The following is a 19,946-nucleotide window of genomic DNA, read 5'->3' on the forward strand; positions in this document are numbered from 1 at the left end:
TTCTTCCAATATATTCTCTTTCTATAGACAAAAACTACATCAACTGTTTGGAAATCATACACAAACAATGTAAGGAATGATATAAAAAAAAAAAAAAAAGAGTGTTCAATTGCTGCTGCTGTTTTTGTAAACATGTATCATTTACTACAATCACCTCTGATGCTTTAGTTCCGCTGATATAATAAAATGCACTCATAATCTGGGAGGTAATCATCTCAGGAAGAAATCCACGATGCAGAGTGCATTGTCTGACATAGAATGGATGCAGTGTAGGAGCTTCCATTGACATAATTTACATTTCCTGCAGCAGCCAATGTACAGAATTAGCGCAAACTTCCCTGTTCAGAATTCTCGGTGAGAGTGTTATTCATCTCTTGAAGATCCTCCCGGGCAAATACAAATTATCACTGAGTAATGAAGAAACAGATGATGCAAAATGGAATAGTTCTCTTGATGCAGAGAAGCCTGGAAATGATTTCAAGTTTAAATAATAGCAACTCTAGTTTCCCACACGTCACTCGATGGGCACTGAGGAAATAATGCAGCCCCGCATTCAGTACACTCAAACCTTTAACACTGGTGTCATTCCATAAATCCCATTCTTCTAACAGTATTAGTAAACCTTCTAATCCCATAATCACTGAGATATACACTTTCCTATCACCAACCCAGCTGACAAACTGAATATTACCATCTCTATTTTTCTACGTTTCAGTTACGGATATCTTCCTCTACTCAAAGTTATGAGTCTGAATAATAGGATCTTATCTAAGCGTTCTGACGCCTGTCAGCAGCATTCATTTGGGCTTTAGTGATCTTCCCAGAGAGATTTGTCTTCCAAGTTGTACACATTTTCTTTTATCACCTCGCTACCTCTTTAGCTATAAAAATGGCTAAAACCAGCCTCCTTTCTTCTCCACTCTCCCACCGCCCCACTTTTCCCCCTGCCACCCTCCAAGGAATTTTGCTGCTTCTCCTCTCTACAAATTTTGCTGAACAAAAAAATACGAAAAGAAGAAAAGACTTTAAATACACATTGGATGATGCCTTTCCAAGCATTATCCGTCCTATCCTACCTTATTGTTTGAGAGATTACAGAGTGGCCTAAAATAACATAATATTAAGTAAAATAAGCTTAATTCTCAGCATGTACACAGTGCTCTATTTTTTTTTCTTTTTTTTTTCTTTTTTCCCAAAGATGGGCTGACAAATCAATCTGGTGCTATGGAGGAGGAGGGGAAGGAGACAGACTGGTTTGGGCTGTGCCACTTTCTCTGTAACCTTGGCAAATGATTTATGCAAGCCAAGGCTCAGTTTCCCCATCTGTGAAACAGATGTTTGTCTCTCTGCCAAATTTCACTTATTTAAGAGTCTGGATGAAAGACTCTAAATATTCATTGTGTCATTTTTGTTATTTATTTTTTACAGTCTTCTCTCTAGCTCCCAGTGGGCAACTGGGGTGTCCCAAAAACATCCTTCCATCTCCTTGTCTAAACAGGTAGAACTAAAGTCCAATTAACCACGCTCCCCAGACACCCCCTCAATGCCTGCGGCCCAAAACTTCCTATAAGCAAATAAGAAAAAGCATTTAAAGAAAAGCCATTGAAAATGCATGCAGCATCAGCAAGTGCTGGAAGACATACAGCAGAGCACAGTTACTGCACAGTCTGATACATTGAAACTCCATTACAGTGAAGTATAAAGCTAGTCTGTGCAGGTTGCAATTTTATTTACAGTTAATCTCTGCTTATACTGTGAAATTAATCTGTCTCTCACACATTCAAGGTGCACAAAGCCTGAGCAAATGGGCTTTGTGCACAGAACCTGATGGGGCCGCGAGAAATCTAATCCATCTTCCTATTTGCAAGGAAGGTGTAGGGCAGCTCTGCAGTTCCCTACACGCCTTATTCTAGCTCCCACTTTGAGCAGAGAGACAGCAACCTTCACTTACCCTCTTTATAAATGCTGGTGGTTGCTAGGTCTATGTAATACGGATCAAAAGGCCTCTGCTTAATACTCTATATACAAGCAAGCCCTTTTTAAGTTTGGGCTAGAGATGCTCAGCACAGAAATATGTGTGAAGACAGGTTTCCATGCTCCTGCACCACACTGACCAACAAATCAGACATGTATGGGTAGAGTTCAGCAGAAAGAAGTTACTTGTTCCAGGCCAGGTGCCCATGCCTCCAATAAGACCTCATCTACTGAGAATAGGTATGAGCTCCCAATTAAGCTCTTCAGAAGCTAAAGTGCTCAAAGGAAGACCTACGGTAGAAGGAAGAATTTAGAAGCCAACACCTTCTCTCTCTAATGTTCCAGGATTATTTTTTCTTCTTTCTTGTTAATTCATGAAGAACATTTGAGACAGCAGAAAGCTTTTCCAGTGACAGTGAGCAGAGAGTGTCAGAGATTTCCCAAATAGCTGTGTGAGATTGAAGCATTTTTCAGAAATCTCCGAATGTTTTTTCATTCAATTTCCCTAATAATAAAACACTTGTTTTTAATCCTGCTACACGGAAAATCTCCTCCAATACAAAAATGCTAATCTATTTGTCATAACACACTATAAAAATAAAGTTGGTTGTATGTGGTCAGAATGAAGGTCTATCTAGTCACTCCTCCTTCCTTTGAAATTGCCTTGTCTCGGATGCTCAGGCAGTAAAAGCAAGAGCAGCCCAATGACAGAACATTATTTCCACCTTCCCAACACCCAGCACTTCAATCCACTGCTTGACACAGAACTGATGTTTGCAGAAGATACAGCTTTTCAGCATAGTAAGAGCTAATTTCACTTCTCTCAAAAATGTTATCTGCCAGCTTACTTGGTCCAGTAAGCTCAAATCATCCAAACACTTCACGATTCTCCTGCATTAAGTTTTAATGTTGGCTGTTTTGAATAATTTTATACAATCACCAAACAGTTCCATTTTCACTGTTCACTCTGTATGTTGAACAGCCCCGAATCCTGGGGAACTCTAGGCCCTAGCTTTGAGAACCGAGCATTTGTTCTCTTTAAAAAGCTATTAATTCACAACAAGACCTTGTCTCTTATAACTTGATAGCTTCTTTTCTGTAAGTGCCTTTGATAAGAAACCTCATCAAAGACTTCTGAAATTCCAAATCAGCTGGAGCATCCTTACATGCACGCTTCCTTATTGTGATAACATGTTTGCAAAGCTTCCTTCAGAAAAGCAGTGTTGATTCTTTCCTATGCAAAGCAAAAAAAATAAACATTTAAATCCTGATGCAAATAAAATAGATATGCAAGAATTTATTTTTTGGCCCTGATCTGAAGAAGGAGCCCATCCAAAGAAGCTGTCAGTTAGAACTGGGTGCAGGTTTTTAAAAAAATATATAGTATACTTTTTACTTAAGAAGCTCAAGGCTGCATTTTTATGTGTACTGCCTGTAAAACACAGCATCAGGGAAACTGAGACACCAAAAAGTTAAGCTGCTTGCCAAAGTCACACAGCAATTCAATGATAGAGTAAAGCCGGCTCCAATCACAACACTATGATGTCTTTCTGGAGTGCTAAAATGGGACGTGCTTCTATTTCTCTGGAACTAAATCTTAAACAGCAGTTTGTCTAAAGTGGAATTTTTAACATCTGAAGGCCTTGATGTAATTAAAACACCAGCCAATTAAAAACCACCTGTACCACTCCTCCTGCAGCACTCTTATCTACACTTAAATGTCAGAGCTACTGACAGAAACTATAGAAGTTCCATAACTTGTAGAGAAGAGGAATTGCTGAAATATTGACTGTTCGCATTGCAACGACTGGTTCCACAAACATACTTTTACCTGAACAAATCTATTGGCTCCAGAGTTTGTAATGCAGCAACTTATGGCACGTTTTCCAAAGACAAACACCCTCCACATGCCTTATACCTGGGTCTGCAATAGCTGGCAATGATGCACAGGCCTCAAGACATGAAAAGTAGATATCAGATGCTTTCCTCAGTACAGGATATACGCATTTTTGACTCAAGTTCAAATACTTGTCCACACTCACCCATTGCTTGGCACAGGATGTCCACATCTTTCTCCACTTCAGCCAAAATCACGCTCTCAGGCTCCGCAGTAAAATATGGTGGTTCTTCAGAACAGAGGAAACAAACAAAAGTAAGCAGAGAAACCCAGAGTAAAATGAAAAATAGAAGGTGACATAATGACATTCATATGATGGGTCTGCACGCGTTTTATTTAATATGGTGTATTACGAACTGTCTATTTGGTCTGAGCTTCTACTTGGAGGATTTTTTTTTTTGGTAGTAAAAGCATCATAAAAAAGCCAACAAATTCTCGCTTTGCTGAGTACGAATTCCAAAGCATCGAGTCAATGTTAGGTAAGATTTAGCATTTTGCACTGCAAATTAATACTCAGAGCAGGGACTGCTTTTCATTTTATAGGTCTGAATCATGGAACGTTTTAATTCTTCGTTCAGAAAGGCCTTCCCAAGAGGTTTATAAAGGTTTATATTTACAACATACCATTTTATTGGATAGTTTGCTTCAGTATCTAAACTGAATTCCACCTCATGAAGGCATGAAGCATATCAAATAATGTGTCATGGCATGTCAGAGAGCCAACATCACAGGATAAGCTCTGTATAATTAAAAAAATTCTGCTCAACTGTTTTATTTCTTGAAAGCAAACAGATTTAATGCTTTAATTGAAGTTATAGCAATAGTCATAAAAGTCCACACTTTATTATCAGGACTTAAGGAAAGATATTAGACATTTAATTAAACAAAGACAAGATTCCTGAAATGGTACAGTATCCCGTCATGTTACTCTTTCTTCTCTGCAGCATAAAATTGAAGAGTATCTTGTCAAAGTCCCATAGGCATTAAGGTTGCAGTAATAATCATGGTAACTAAAAACTGTCATAGTCTACTTGATGTAATTATCATCTGAGTACTGTTTTTAGAATCATTTTATTTGATTATAGCTAGAGTTCTATTGTAGCATAGACAAACTCACTGCTAAGTGTTCAGTAACACAGAAAAGACAATAAAAGTAGCATGTAAGAAGATGATATTGTATTTTCAATTTAAGGAATTCAAGGATGTTTGAAAGAAGGCAGCAAGTGACAACGAATCTGAGCTGATCTTCTCTCAAATCTATTCCCCAGTCATATGTGCAGATTGTGTTACTGATAGAAAATCACTATTTTGGTAAATTAAAACAAAACTGTATTAATTTATCCCATAGATCTCCCCTATTTCTCCTGCTACCTGCATAGCATGTGTTGCCACCCTCATCCAGCAGAGCAGAACAGCAGCAGGTAGGTACACATCATTAACACCAGCACTGCAATGCACTCCTTCCCGCTAACTGCAATAAAATACTTGCTTGAGTGTACAGAATCAGGGCCTCTTTTGGGCACCAGTGGATATTACAGCTCTGTATTCATTCCAAATAAAGTCAATCAATACGTTTTCAAAATCTTACAGGGAGGAGGTGAGGTTGCAAAATAGCCTGAATATTCATTTATCCAGGAAAACCAATAAAATGAGCTGCATGATTTATGGTATTCTAATAATATACATGTGTTAACATTATTGATCCTCACTGCCTAAATATAAAGCTATTAATAAACATACATAATAAGTAGTGATTTATTGCATATGATCTCATGCATTAATCCAAACAACAAATTGGAAAGCCGAACGTTTAATTGAAATTCACTGATGGCATGCAGTTTGACATGTTTGATCATCCACACTGCTGAGCCCTCTGCAATGCATCTTAGTGCATTCCAACTCTCAGTATTCTCCTCCATCCCACTCCATCCTTCAAGCCTTGTCTGATGTTCTCCTCAAATTCCATGTTTAGGAATTTTATCTTTTTGATCTCCAAGCTTTTCTCTTTACTTGTCTGTGCATGTGAATACACAGATACACAATTCCATCTGTCTCTCTCTTTTAAAATAAAACTTGAATATTTCCTTCTACGTCAACTTAATCTGATTGTGAGGGGAGACAGGGGGGACAGATAGCCAAACCAGCATCCAAAGAAGTAAAACAGCATCCAGACCTATACCCCTAACACCTGGACGTTCACTTCTAGCTCTGGGTTTCTACAGATGCCTCCTCTGCCACAGTTTTGCTCCTTTTAGGGAGTTAGTGAATGCACCTCTCACGTCTTCCCTTCCTATATGGCACCCTGATCTTAACAGGTCAGTTTTCAAACTTGGCAACCTTCAGCTGCCAGCTCACAAACTTTCTCCTAGATCAGCAATATATTCATGCACTGGTAATAAATTTGAAGATTTATCTCCAGCATGGGCCTGCAGTTCAGCTGCAAAGCAACTTAATGTGACCTCAAAGACACTCGTAACTCCAGGACCACTGCTCAGGAACTACTGTTGCACAGGTCCTTGGCATATTTACACAACCTATTTTCCCAACGTCTCTCCCAAAATCTTATCTTACAATCTCCTTCTTCAAAATCCCATTCCAGCTCTTATGCTACCTTCAGAGAAACTTACTGTATTAAGACAGACTTTCTTGAGCTTGTCAAGCAATGAATTGCCTGACAAAGAACCTCAAGCCACTGCAAACTGACACTTAGCAAACAAGACTGTAATGTTATAAAAGGAAGGTTTACATCAGCTTTTTTTGGAAGAAGCAGGAGGAAATCGAAGCAAACAAGGCAGAAGAAAGGCTGGAGCAGCAGAAAAATGCAATCAAAAGGCCACAGACAATTCCCAGAGGACTTTCAGAGTGCAGGTCTGCCAGTAGATGTAACTTCCAGTCTTCTTCAAGACCAGATCCAGGTTTTCCCTTACAGTGGAACTGTGCTACTGAACTCAACTCTCCCAGCCATTCCAACTGCTGGAAGCTTGACCAAATGCTAAAATTGGTAAAAGAGGGGTGAAGACTAAGGCAAGAACTGTACAAAGGGTAGTCAGATGTTATTTTACGGTGATGAGCGCAGACACAAAATTGCTTCCAAGAAGCAGCTTCACAATGTACTGAATCTCAGTAAACTGAAGCTGCCCGGAATAAGAGATAAGCTGGACAGCAAGACAGTACTAATCTGTAAGGAAATTCTGGAAGACCTAGAATACCTATGGACAACAGTGCTGCAACATCCTAAGTCTAACATACGTGGAAAATTTGTCTTGGTAAGACAGAATCACAGCAGTACTGGTGCAGGCATACTCTCAGGGCTTTGAGCAAAATGGAGCAGTGGCCTCCATGCAAGCTGTGCTCTTCACCCACATATATGCCCCATATGGGAGCACCATGCATGCTCAAAAGGCCCTTTGCAGGCTCCAATGTGCTGGCATTCTCTATTGGGAAGTGAGGGTCTGTGGCTTCAACTGAACACTGACTGTGGAAGAAATTAAGGTAAAAGTGTTCCCGTTACAGGACACAGAGCACGAAAATCAAGCCCCCTGATATTTTCAATGGGTCAGATGTATGATCTGCACACCAGGAGTGTGTCTGAAGGGCTGCAGGCCAACACAAGCTAGCAGTGTCTGAATTTGGCATCTGATGAACAACTTTCAGAAAGAGGCCATAAAATTGCAGCAGTATTTGGAAGGGTCAGATGGCATTCTGAAAGGGTATTTTGGTCATCTGTATATATGACTCAATTACATATTTATAAAGCTTGGTTTGAATCACATAGTGCAGATTTGAACATTTACTGTTGCAGGCAATGATCAAGTGCCGAAATTTAATGTGTGTGGTGAAATTACGACATCTTCCAAACTATATAACATGCCAGACACAGGCCCCAAGACACAGCAATTTCTAGGAATGACAGTAGCCTGTTGGTATCAGGTCAAACATTTGATTAAAATTATAGAACCACAATAGTTAGAAGAGGAAAGGACCTATTACACTGGTGGCAGTGCAATGTCCTACGCAATGAGAGGGGTCACATCTCAGACTGAAAGAAACAGATACTACAATGTTCAGACATTGTATTGGTGTTTGAGTGATCTTAACTAAAAGGTCAAGTACAGCCAAAAGGGAAAATGAATATTTGAATATAAATACATGCTTTTAATAGTTGTTGAAGGTTTAAGGGTGCTTTTTTTGTTGCTGTTCCCCCCCACCCCTCCTCATCCTCCTCCCCACTACAGACATCAGTGGAAAGATGGCTGCTCTGCAAAGCCCCTGGGAGTCTGCAAAATGTGATACTGTTCTAACTTCCCTCACGCAGAGTTACATGGTCACTGATTTTAACATTCAAAAGATAGCAGTCAGCATCCATTACATACCCTTCAAGCTGCATTGGAGATGTGTGACCTAATGCTAGATACATACATGAAAGTCAGAAAGAACAGAGAAAGCCCCAGGGGCTCCTCCAGAGCTGAAAATCCTGCGCCACTCAAATTCAAGCCTGCATATTTAAGAGGAAAATTGAGCCCTAAACATGGAAGCCTTTCTCTAACATTAGCATAAACTAATTTATTTGGTGAATATCCTGTAAAGAAGTGGAACTGGAAAGTTGCGAGTGCCTTGTAGGTAACCAAGTCTGTACCTCCAGACAACAGGGCAGGCTGCCTGTGCTGGAACACCTGGCTGTAACAGAGTCCTTGAAGCAGGATTTCTCTTTGCATGAATACAAAGTTAAAACAGAAACAGATGAAAAGGCCCTGCTAGTTTCTTGCTTTGTGCTTTGGATGCTCTCAGCTACAGGAAAAATTCCTGTGGCAGGAAAAACTCCTTTTTGAAAGATGCCATTATTACATCTGGGAAACTACATGGCATGACCAACTCTCCACTGCTGCCAGGTGCTCTCTCTGCATTCTAAACTCCTGTAACAACCCAGGGAACACATCTGCTGGCAGAACTGAGGGAATGGGAACTTCCCAGGAACATCACAGACAAAGCTGGACATCCCCCAAATCCCCTTGTGGGATTTTACTTTCTGACTGCATCTGACTTGAAGAGCAGTATGGTTTTTTGTGTTCTTCTGAGCTCATAATATACATTACTTTCCCATAGAAGAACCATTTAAAAATGGTGATTGCAATTTGTCAACGATGGAATTTGCAGAACTGCAGCAAAAGAATTTAAGATTAGTTCAGTCTTCAAATTGGTTTGCTCACGAGTTGATTCCTTAAATTCCTTAATCTTCAAACTGTTGGCGATAAAACAAATGCGCTCTTATCTAATCTGCAACAAATCTTCCCCAAACTGTTACTCTGCCAACTGAGGAACATGCTACCCTTTAAAAATTTATAACAACTGCAGCTAATAAAACCAGAGTTTGGAACCACCTCTGTTTATCTTCGCTGGAACAATATGAAGATGTCAGAAGGCTTCCTGCCACATCCAGAGGGAACTGCAGTGTGACCCACAGGCTGTCTTCCTTTCTCATGCAGTCCTACTCTACAGCATTATCAATATCTGTGATATCTTTTTATTGCCGACTCTATTCTACCTGTTAATAACAAAACTTTTTTGTTCTACTGATCCACCAAAGCTCTTATTACCACCTACTGAGAGTCTCTATTTGACTTTTCTGAATCATTTCGAAAACAAACCTCTTCTATCACCACAATTTCAATTTTTCCAATAGTCAAGACCCCTTATTTAGTCCGTGCTGTATTATTCTACAAAGAAGTGCAGCTCATTATCAGGTCACTGTTCATGTGCACACTCTGTAAATATGTTATGTACGCAAATGAATGAGCATTCCTGAGCCTCTATGAGTACTGCTCCAACAGGCTGTGATGGATAACTACAAAAATACTTAGGTTTGAATCCTGCCTGTATGGCCCCTAGAATCCATCTCTTGATTAATTAAACAATGGCTGGATCCATTCAGGAACTCTAAGGCTGAATATAAGTTATGCATTAACTATTAATCCTTTAATTTGGCTTTCTGTTTAGAATTAGAGATCCATTCCCCAGCACTAGGAAGAAACTCATAAATAAAGAAATCTTCTAGGCTTTGCTGACACACTGAGTAAACACCTGCAACTGAAGTGTCTTGTTCCATCAGAAGGAAATAAAAGTAATGGGTAACCAATTTGTTTCTGCTTTCTTTCATCTGCTTGTTCTTATCTACAGGCCTTTTCATAACTTCATTCCCTGACAGCCCCCTAAAATTGGATAAGAAATAAATAAAACATCTATAAAATAAGAGAGCAGATAAGCTACTAAATAAAGGCAGTGTTTCTATTTTAATATGATTCCCCAATGATTGCTGCTTGCTTTTATTGTAACTGTATTTAAGAATCTTCTACCTTAACCGAGAGGCTGCTTTAAGTACTACATTAGGCTGGATCTGACACCACAGCAGCAAAATTAAACTAGTTACAATAAAATCTTATGAATATAGAAGAGTTTAAACCAAAACCATAAGTCAGTAAAATCTGTCTCTGCTCCTTAAGGGGCAGGGAAGCTGCAAAGCAATAATTCTAAAAACAGAGTATAAAGAAAAAGGACTGGAACCAAACTTCACCCAGTAGGTGATAAATACAACAGAGACTCAGTGCTACAAATGAACCCAGAGCACAGCTTTGCAGAGGGAAGAGCTGTTTTCTCATTAAGCATAAACTACTTCAGATTGCTTTAGTAGAAAACAGACCACACAGCAGAGTCTTTAAAATTGTATTTTCTGAAGTTGGAAGGAGAGTACAGAATCGCGTGCTGAATTCTCTCTGCAATGCTCTACAGAAATGCATGGGCATGAATTCTGATCAACACCGACACCTGTGTCACTGCCAGAGCAATAACCTGTCCAGGACGCAAGCACAGTTGCTTCTGTGACTATTAGATAAAAGCCAGACTTGACACAATCAGCTCTGGCTTACTGTTCCAAAACGTCTCCTTTATCCTAAAAATCTTAAACAAAACTCTACACTGTGCCCAGTGTGCTCATTTGTACTGCTGTGTCAGAACATGACGTGCACGATAACTACATTTTCAAATGAATTCTGCTTCAGCAAAATTCTAGCAGAGAGGTGCTGGTGGGAACAGGTCCATCCCTCCATCAAAAGCAGGCTAAATGTCCTCATAAAAATAAGCCCAAAGCTTCTCTTGGAGTTGGAAGTCCAGCACGCAACATTGATTTTAGTGCTATTTCCCTCTCCTTTTTGTCACCTCAGTAAAGATGTCTGCCTGCCTGTGTGCCCAGGAAGGTCCTTGGCCCCTTGGCTGCCTCTCATGACAATCGATGCATAGCAGTGCTCCTGAAAGGCTTCTTTCAGAAATACAGGCACTTTACATATTAAAACTAGATGTAAGCAAGCTGGGAGTTAATCAGGATTTAATGCAGCTAAAAGCTGAGATGTGGAAGCTGCCCAATAAGGATTTTACTGCTGTGCTCCCCCAACTTCTGATTAAACGTATAGTTTCACAAGGGATTCAAAAAATACCTATTTGATGAATTTATATTCATGGCGAGGAACAGCTGAATTAATTTAGAAGACAACCCCCTTCTACCTTTTTTGTTCCGTTCTCTGAAGAAAGGTTCAAATGTAAGGTCAGTGAAATATTAAAATACCAATTTTATTTCCTACTATACCTCAGCCCAGAGCCTGTTTTACTAAAAAACACACTGCCTTGAGAATTACCCATTAGAGAAATGAAGGCTTTGGCTCTCGCTGGTTCCTCTGTGCTGTCCCTCAGTTCTGCTTCGCAGAAGTACATCCCAACATCAGCAGAGGTTGGGTTGGTGATTGTGAGGCGTCTCCCAAAACTGCTAATTCCACTGGTGATTTTTATTCCATTTCTCTTCCACATTATGCTTAGTCTCTCAACAGGTCTACCGGGATTAAAAAAAATACAATAAAACATTACAGAATAATCTTGTCTGCAGTTATACACGGATTTTAAAGCTCCGACATTGGCTATTGAGAAGTAAATGCATACATAACTTGTACACTTCAACTACAGACTACTCAAGTGGCGTTATGCAAGTACAGCTAATTGATACAGCAATAGAAGTTAAGTACTAATAATTTCATTTCTCTAAGCAAAAGAAGTAAATATTGTTATGTGAATCAGCTGCATGGGAAGTGCTTTCATTATAACTCAATTACCAGGAAAATATTAACCATATCAAGAACATCTCTGCCCTCAGAGGAGAATGTAAATCAGTTGGTCCTCCTATCAGCTGGAGACTCAACTATTCGCTCCCTTCAGAATGCAGTGGAAACAGCCACGTGCACAAAACAAATGCTGTGAACTCCATGTTACGGTGCATTATGAACAGTTGAGCAATAATCACTGTAAACTAAGAACATCTGTAATAAATTACTCCATAAGAGATCTTTCCTAATTTATTTACTAGGAAGCACAGTCTGTTGATTTAAACGGTATCACCTTCCATGCCAATATGCAATATAACTGAAATATTACTTAACTGAAACATAATGATTTCTGTAAGAGTGTTTGCTGATGGCACAACACTATTCTTGTCTTTACTGGGTAAGCCACAGGTGGGAAAGTATCTCTGCCTACATTCTTATTTTGCCAAGAAAAAAAAAATCAAAGTTTAATTCAGTAATGTTGGGCAAATAAGATTATTCCTAAGGTTACTTTGAAGAGCAAGGGACACGCTGCAGTCTGCTTCACTAATAAAGAATGTAAAGAACATGCTATGTTCTTCCCAGCAAAGGAAAGGGCATTACAATCAGCTGCTGACGACCCCTCTGCTTTTACAATACCTTGCACTGGCTACACATTCCAATGTGACTTCGCTGCTCCCTGCTACAATGCTCGTGTTCTGCGGAGGGATGACGATGATGGGAGCCGTGGTGTCAGATGGGTCCGTGGCACCTGTGTGGGCAGAGAGAGCCACTAGTGAATGCCTCATACACCCACAAACAGCAAGGACCAAATCACCTCAGGTAAAAGATCTTGTCGAGTGACACAGCTGCAAATTCCATTCTTCAACCTCAGCGTGGATTTTAATCTCCTCATTAAAGGGAGATCTTCAGCATGACCATTTTCGATGGCTTTCATTATACTGTGCAAACACACTGTTTCAATACCCCCAGCTTGGTATCATTCAAAACACACACAACTCGCAGAACTACTCCCAGATGGAGTGCAGAGGCCACTCTCAAACAGAGAGCAAATAAATTAAGCATCCTAAAGGTTTGCTATTGTTGAGCATTTTTTATTTTTATCAAGCACTTGCTGACTTATATTTTTAAGACTGTTTCATGTTTTGTTTAATCTTCGCACTTCCATGCTATTTCAAAAGAGTCTGCCAGTACTCATGTTAGTTCTTTAAAAAGATTTTACACACTGGGGAACAAATATAAAATTAACAAAGCAGCATATCGCAGCAACTTCAATCCCCTTTTCTTATCAGGCAAGTAAATAACCTAAATCTGCTCCTCTTTTGTGAGGCACCGTACTGTAAATAATTTAGCTTATGCAACAGTCAGCAGACACTTAAAAAATGGAAAAAAGGCTGCTTGTAAATTTTGTCTGTGTACATTTAGTAAGTGAATTAAAACACCCATGTATTCACAGGTACTTTGCTTCAAGCAACTCATTTGGAAGAGAAAAATTAGCTATTTTTTAGCTTGAATGAGAGAGTAATAAAAATTTCTAAAGATACGGAATCCAATAAGTAAATCAGAGAAAAGTAATGAAAGTAAAACTAAATTGATGCAAATCCAATCCAATTCATCAGACGTCTTCTGATGAAGACAGACTAACCCATGCATTTTAGCTGGTAAGCAGAACGGGAAATTGGCAAACCCCAATGTCCTCTTTTAGGATACTGCCCTAAATAATAGCAAATGACAGAAAACTCTTTGCTTATCCAAAAACCAGCATACCAAACCCTGTTCAACATTCTGTTTCCCTTCTTAGACAGACTAAGTTTTTGGTAATGGGCCTCGAAGGTCACAAGGTCAGCAGATTTGTGAATCGTTGAATGACAAAATTTTGGCCTTTTGACTCTTTTGTAATTGATAGCAAATATTGTACTAAAGGAGATGAAAGCATCCAGTACAATGCTGAAATGTTACGAATACCACCTGCACACCTGAATAAGTTCATGAATCCAGGGGCAGTGCTTAAGGAACTGATAAATGCATGTGTGCTTCTTCCCATAAATATGCTTTATTAACCTGACACAGTATACATACACAACTTGCATGGGATCTCAACAAGCAAGATTTCAGCAAGATTTTAGTTCTGCTCCACAGTATTCCTAGAAATAAGACGTTATTGGGTAGCTAATCTGCTTTCTGAAGATCTCCGTGATGGAATCTTCCAGGTAGCAATTGAAAAAGTATAAACCAAGTGTCAGTTAGATCAGCAACTGGTTATTGACGAGAATAACCTCAGCTATACTGCTCACCGCTACCTTTTGCACAAGATGAAGGTTTACAACAGTAAACACTAAAAGAGCAACAAACAAGTTAGTAATTTGGCAATGATAATTTCTTATCTTCATCTGGAAAAGAGGAAAACCACTTGTTCAGCTTATCAGCTCCCCTGAAGAATGCGTGCTTTTAGTATGCTCAACCATACTAAAAACAACCCAGGAACAGAAGCCAGCTTTGTTGTAACCTCTAGGAGTTCACCCCATGGGAAAGGCTCTTTGTGCAGCAAGCAGATAAGCAGGGGAAATAAAAGAGCACTTTCCTCTGCCTGCAACCAGGAAAACATAAGGTTGCTTTGACTTTATTAAAAACCATAACAAGGATCTAAACAAAGTATGTGCTTATTTTCATTTCATACCATCCCTGAAACAAATCTATTTAAAGCAGTCTTTTGATAACAATTTTGAATGGGTGAGCAGATGTGATACTGAGAGCTCACCAAAGCAGCTAGCACTTGGATTCTAAGTAAAATCATACAAAGGTCAGCTGCCAGTGTAACAAGCATATATAAAAAAATCCAACATTTCAAAGTATTATCTAAACAGCATGAATATTTCATATCCAAAGACAGGTCAAGTTTCCCTCTGCAACTCAAAGGATTCTGTTGCAGTAACTCACTCTCTCCCAACCATGTCAAATAACACCCAACCAGTACATTCCCAGAGCTATCTGTGCAGAGTACAGCCTGTAGTTCTGTTTTGTGGCAGGTCAAGGTACCAAAGGAGAAATTTGGTCTTACTTTGTGGTAACAGTCTCAATAAAGCTGTAATGTGGGATCTATTTGCCTACCTGTAATGCTATGACATGATGGAAAGCACATTATAAAAATATAAAGCAATAATAGTGGAATGACAAAGTCCTAGGCTGCAGCAACTGAGAATAAGCCAAATGCAGCAGTTGTGGACACAAACAAAAGGAAAAAGCTGCTTGGAAGGCCTCAAGCATACAGGGATCACCAGCAAGATCCCCTTGCCTCCACTGCCAACCCTTAAATGAGGTCTGGGAAGGGATGGATCCTGGTCCCACCCCTTCTGGTCACTCTGTGCATTGCATACACCTGGGTTCCCCTGGGTTGGCCCTGCCTTCCCACCAGGTGCTCAGTCACTTACCATTTCTGCTACACCACCCTATCCTCTCACCTTTTTGTAAGAAATCCACAGGCTGGAATGGCAGAGCAGCCAGGCTCCTCATTAAATGAGGACTAACACTGTGGTCTGGTTACCATGATGCGATGCAGCGAATCAGACTTTGGCCTGTGGTCCCCAATAGATATTTTGCATTATTAAAAGGCTGCTCAATTTCCCACGTATCCTTTATTTTAACGATTGAGCTTCAACTTCTTAGATTCATATCTACTAGGAAATATTTATTAAAGACACTGAAACATGAGAGCAGTGTGAATGAATGCAAGAACATACAGCCATAGTGAGATGAATCTGCTGTCAGGGGACCACCGTTCCCACCCATCTCATACCTGCTTTGAAATAAAAAATCTTCCTTTTCTATCTGCCTTCTGAATCCCTTCTCTCCCCCAGAGCAGTATTAAGGAAAGAATACCAACCCCAGAAGTGCAGACTTCTGGGGCAAGGGATGCCTAACTATGAGACATAATAGATCTGTGGGAACTTGCAGGAAGCTGCAAAGACAAGGCTGAAAGGCACTGAAGATCACTTAAGGGATGTGCTCTTAATCTGATTCTAGTCCCTAATAGAAGACTGGACAGAGGACTGCCACAGGCAAACATCCCGATCCAAGCAGTTTCCTTCAGGAAAGGCTCTCTGCTTTATTTTATACTGTACCTATTTTAGCCTCAACCCTCACAGTATTTCCAATCTTTCCTTTGCTTCTAAACCAACTCCTTAGACATCCTGTGATTATTGGAATCTATTAGGGCCCAGTAAGTGAAGTGCTTTCGGGAACAGCCCCAGCCGCCCTTTGATGCTCAGTTACCATAACTCACACGTGCAGGAGTTCATCTTGGAGCTGTTTCAGTGGATCCCATACCGTTCATGAAGCAGTTCCTGAACTGCCATTCTCAGCCCATTATATTAACTTCCATTACTATTATTTTTCCATATTAGAATTTGAAAATAAAAATTAAAAAAAAACAGAAAATGGAATGAGGAGATCCAGGGTCTTTTGGTCCCCCTAAACAAGACCTCCTCTGGAGATTGTGCAGAATGCACAGAAATTCTGCAAAAAACATTGATATGTTAAGAGAAGAGAGAAAAAAGGGTGATGGCCCCTTGCATCATCTATTTGTTTTTATCACTAGTGCCTGTGTGTGACTGCACAACTCTGATCTTGGATCACAGTGAACTTCCACTTTTTAACTACCATCTGACTGACAGCGAGTCAGTCAGTCCCGAGTGGTCTGTAACACTGACTTCTATTTTTCTTTTAATAGTGATGAGCTGTAGAATTTTAACTCTCTGCTATTTAAGTATTGTAATTATGCAGACTGCCCTATAATCTCTAGAAAGACACAATCAGTGTTTTTATCTCCCTACATACATAGTCATATTGAGTACAAGAAATTTTAAATATTTTAATTTACAGTTTAAACACATCACAGACTTTGTCAAAGTCACTTGAATGTTTAATTTTCCCAACAGAGATGAAATCTGACTCAGGCCATATGACAAAACACAAAAATACAAAATGTGCTTTTCCCTTTAGAAATGTATAAACATGAGCTTCTTCCCCAGGTCTTACATTATGGTATGCAAAGTTTATCTACATCTGTTTTTGCAGTGCAGAATATTAACAGCAATGCTTCATGGATGCTCAAGTTCCTCTCAGACAGACACTGTGCCAACCAGCCCTAATAAAAGGTGAGAGGAAGCATTTATCTCTTGAAAAGAAGTAATAGCTTGAGATCAGACTTGAGAAAAATAGCGACTTTTATTTTTTAAGCCTGTGAGATTAAATTGCTTATAGGTCCCAGCCTGCTGATGACACAACACAACTGAGGTTATCATGAGCAAGAGGAGTGAGAATTGCCCAAATAAACACCCAGATCACCTGATTTACATAACACAGGGCAGGGATGCTGGGAATGCTGGGATGGGATATTGGCTGCTACTCATTCCTACTCTGTCTTAATTACTGCTGCCATTGTTTCTCAATGTCCTGTTTTCAGTGAATAAGAAATTTCACTGGAGTCGGTACCCCAAACTGGATTTACTTCTTTACATTAGGAAACTCATCTAAGAGAAAAAAAAAACACTTTAAGGTAAGGGTCACCAGTACCCTACAGCTAAACTAATGGAGACATGGAGCACCTGTAGCAGAACTTTGGAAGTATTTACAAGCTAAGCTGGAAGAAAAAGATTAGAAAACCTTCCCTGCAACCTTCCTACAGACTTTTAGACTATCGCAATTTGCAGAAGTGCCTTTTCCAATGACTATGCAGGATACATGCAAAGCTTCTTTTCCAAATTACAGATACCTGCATTAGAAAAAAGTAGAATAGGAGATGAGTCCAACAGCAGCAGCTAAAAAATTACATATAAATAATTGAACACTATGGCATCAAGGATATACAATCTTAGCCTACATAACACAAAAAGGAGAAATGTCCCTCACATGGAATCTCAAGGTTGCTCAGGGGAAAAAAAGAGACCTTACAAATACAAATTATCTAATGGAATAGATATCACTTTTTCCATAATGGATTAATTCCCCTTTCCAGTACAACATACACAACAGAAATTGGATCCTGATCAATAGAAGATTAATTTCCCTTTCCCTTTTCAGTAGAGGATGCACAACACGACCTGGAGCCGGATCAACAGACTGGCAAATGTTGACAACCACCTGTGGGCCTGAGAGTATCACTACACAAATATGGAAAAAATATGTTTATCCATCGTAAAGCTGTGCCCTAAAACACTGCTCACTTGTTCCCTACTTATCAGACTGTATGTTAACAGATTATGCAGTGAAAGAGCGTTAAGATAATACAGGTTACCATTTTGTTTTCTCACTTCTATTCCAGCAAGAATGGTATGAATTTATCAAGAAAAGGTAAATAGGTGATGTTGCTGTACACTGCTGTGTACTGTACAGATCTCTGCACAGGTTTATAAACATAAAGAAAAATAAGAGATTTTCCTGTCTTGATCACATTTATTTAGTTTGACAGCTAATACTAAAACTCCAGATGGAGCATTTTGAGACAAAATTGTGTATTTATAAAACAATTAGCAATCTAATTACAGAGTTGGCATATGAAGAACTGTTCAGTACCTGTGGATATCTTAAGAATCCTCAAATGTACATATTATTTCTGATCTTCCAACCTTTGAGAGGCTGTAGACTCAAAATAGTAAGGAAGCAACAACAAAAATTTCACTTTCTGGATCAAATTTATAGTGAAAGCAGCCTAGTTGCTTGAATCAATCACCTCAAGCAAATTCTTATATATACGGTCCTCATCTCGATCTAGACATCAGACATCATGACATATGAATAAAACACCAGACATGGGAAAGGTTTACAAAACACAGTACAAGCAAAACAAGTGAATGATCTAGGTCAGTTATATTTATTGACTCAGTACACTCCTGTCAACGTGACCAGCTTTGCCCACATCACATCAAATGCATGATTCATTTCCACTGCAAGTAAACCAAAAAGAGAGAAAGAATAAAAAGCCAATACAGCAACAACAGAACTACAGTAAGCAGATCACAGATTAAATACGTGGCGTGTGACGGTGGATTTGGTGAAGAGTAGCTCTTACTGAAAATTTCACCAACACCTCTTGGCTGAATCACCCATGCCAAAAAGCAAACAGGAGTTTGAAAACCCCCACGCCTCCCTTAGGCCTGTGTGATACACCATACATGTTACAACAGGACTTTGGGTGCCTTTAACTCTAAAAGCTAAAGTTACCCAAAGATAATTAACCTACAGAGTGTGTTTTACCCAGTCAAGCTTGCAACCCTGCAAGCCATTCAAAATACACTTCATGTCAGGAACTTGCTGGTCAGTTTGAAGGGTGAAAATACTCGTGTGACTAAGTTCAGCAGATGCATAATGAATGTATTTTTCCTGTTTTCTCTTCTAAGGCTCAGTCTCTGTAAAACTATGTAAACCTTTGGTAAGAAGATGCATCATGTGCATGGAGCTTCAGGACTGCAACACACCTTGTGAGTCAGCCCTCCCCCATCTCCTGTTTCTGAACATGCTAGGTAGCAGTAAGAGCACTGAGCATTTTAGACTCCACTTTCATGTTGGAACGTTTCCTAGAGCTTTGTTCAACCTACTAGAAGCACTCTGAATACCCAGCTGAAATGCATTCCTAACCAATGTACCCCATTTGTTCCTCTGCCAAAGCTGTCTTTTGGCTTAAATATCTCTTTTCTCCTTCTGTGATTTTTACCTCCTTAAGTATTTATAGGCAACAATCATGCTCCTTCACAGTCTTAGTTTTACCTAGCTAAACTATTCTTGCCTGACAAGTTTTAAAGGATTCACTGAAATATATACAAACAGAAGAATAGGAGCACGGGTAAAAAGAACAGCTAGCATCACATTATAAATGTTTCCAAATGTTTAAACAAATAACAGCCACATTTGTAACAGCTTTTTTCCCTCCTTTGTAAAGACTT

The 19,946-nt window shown here is 39.5% G+C and overlaps 1 protein-coding gene across 2 annotated transcripts in view; it reads right to left on the minus strand.

The window, feature by feature from the left end:
• Nucleotides 1–19,946, minus strand: part of SDK1 (sidekick cell adhesion molecule 1) — a 363,255-nt gene that overhangs the window by 137,429 nt on the left and 205,880 nt on the right. For both annotated transcript variants that reach the window (XM_042828025.1, XM_042828024.1), the window contains exons 6-8: nt 12,649–12,760; nt 11,554–11,744; nt 4,017–4,100 (exon numbers count right to left, since the gene is read on the minus strand). In XM_042828025.1, the coding sequence (XP_042683959.1) occupies nt 4,017–4,100; nt 11,554–11,744; nt 12,649–12,760 (387 nt within the window). The remainder of the gene's footprint in view (nt 1–4,016; nt 4,101–11,553; nt 11,745–12,648; nt 12,761–19,946) is intronic.

This window comes from Centrocercus urophasianus, unplaced genomic scaffold, assembly GCF_019232065.1.
Source record: "Centrocercus urophasianus isolate 14NV4802_14NV808 unplaced genomic scaffold, USGS_Curo_1.0 seq_29, whole genome shotgun sequence".
Taxonomy (NCBI): domain Eukaryota; kingdom Metazoa; phylum Chordata; class Aves; order Galliformes; family Phasianidae; genus Centrocercus; species Centrocercus urophasianus.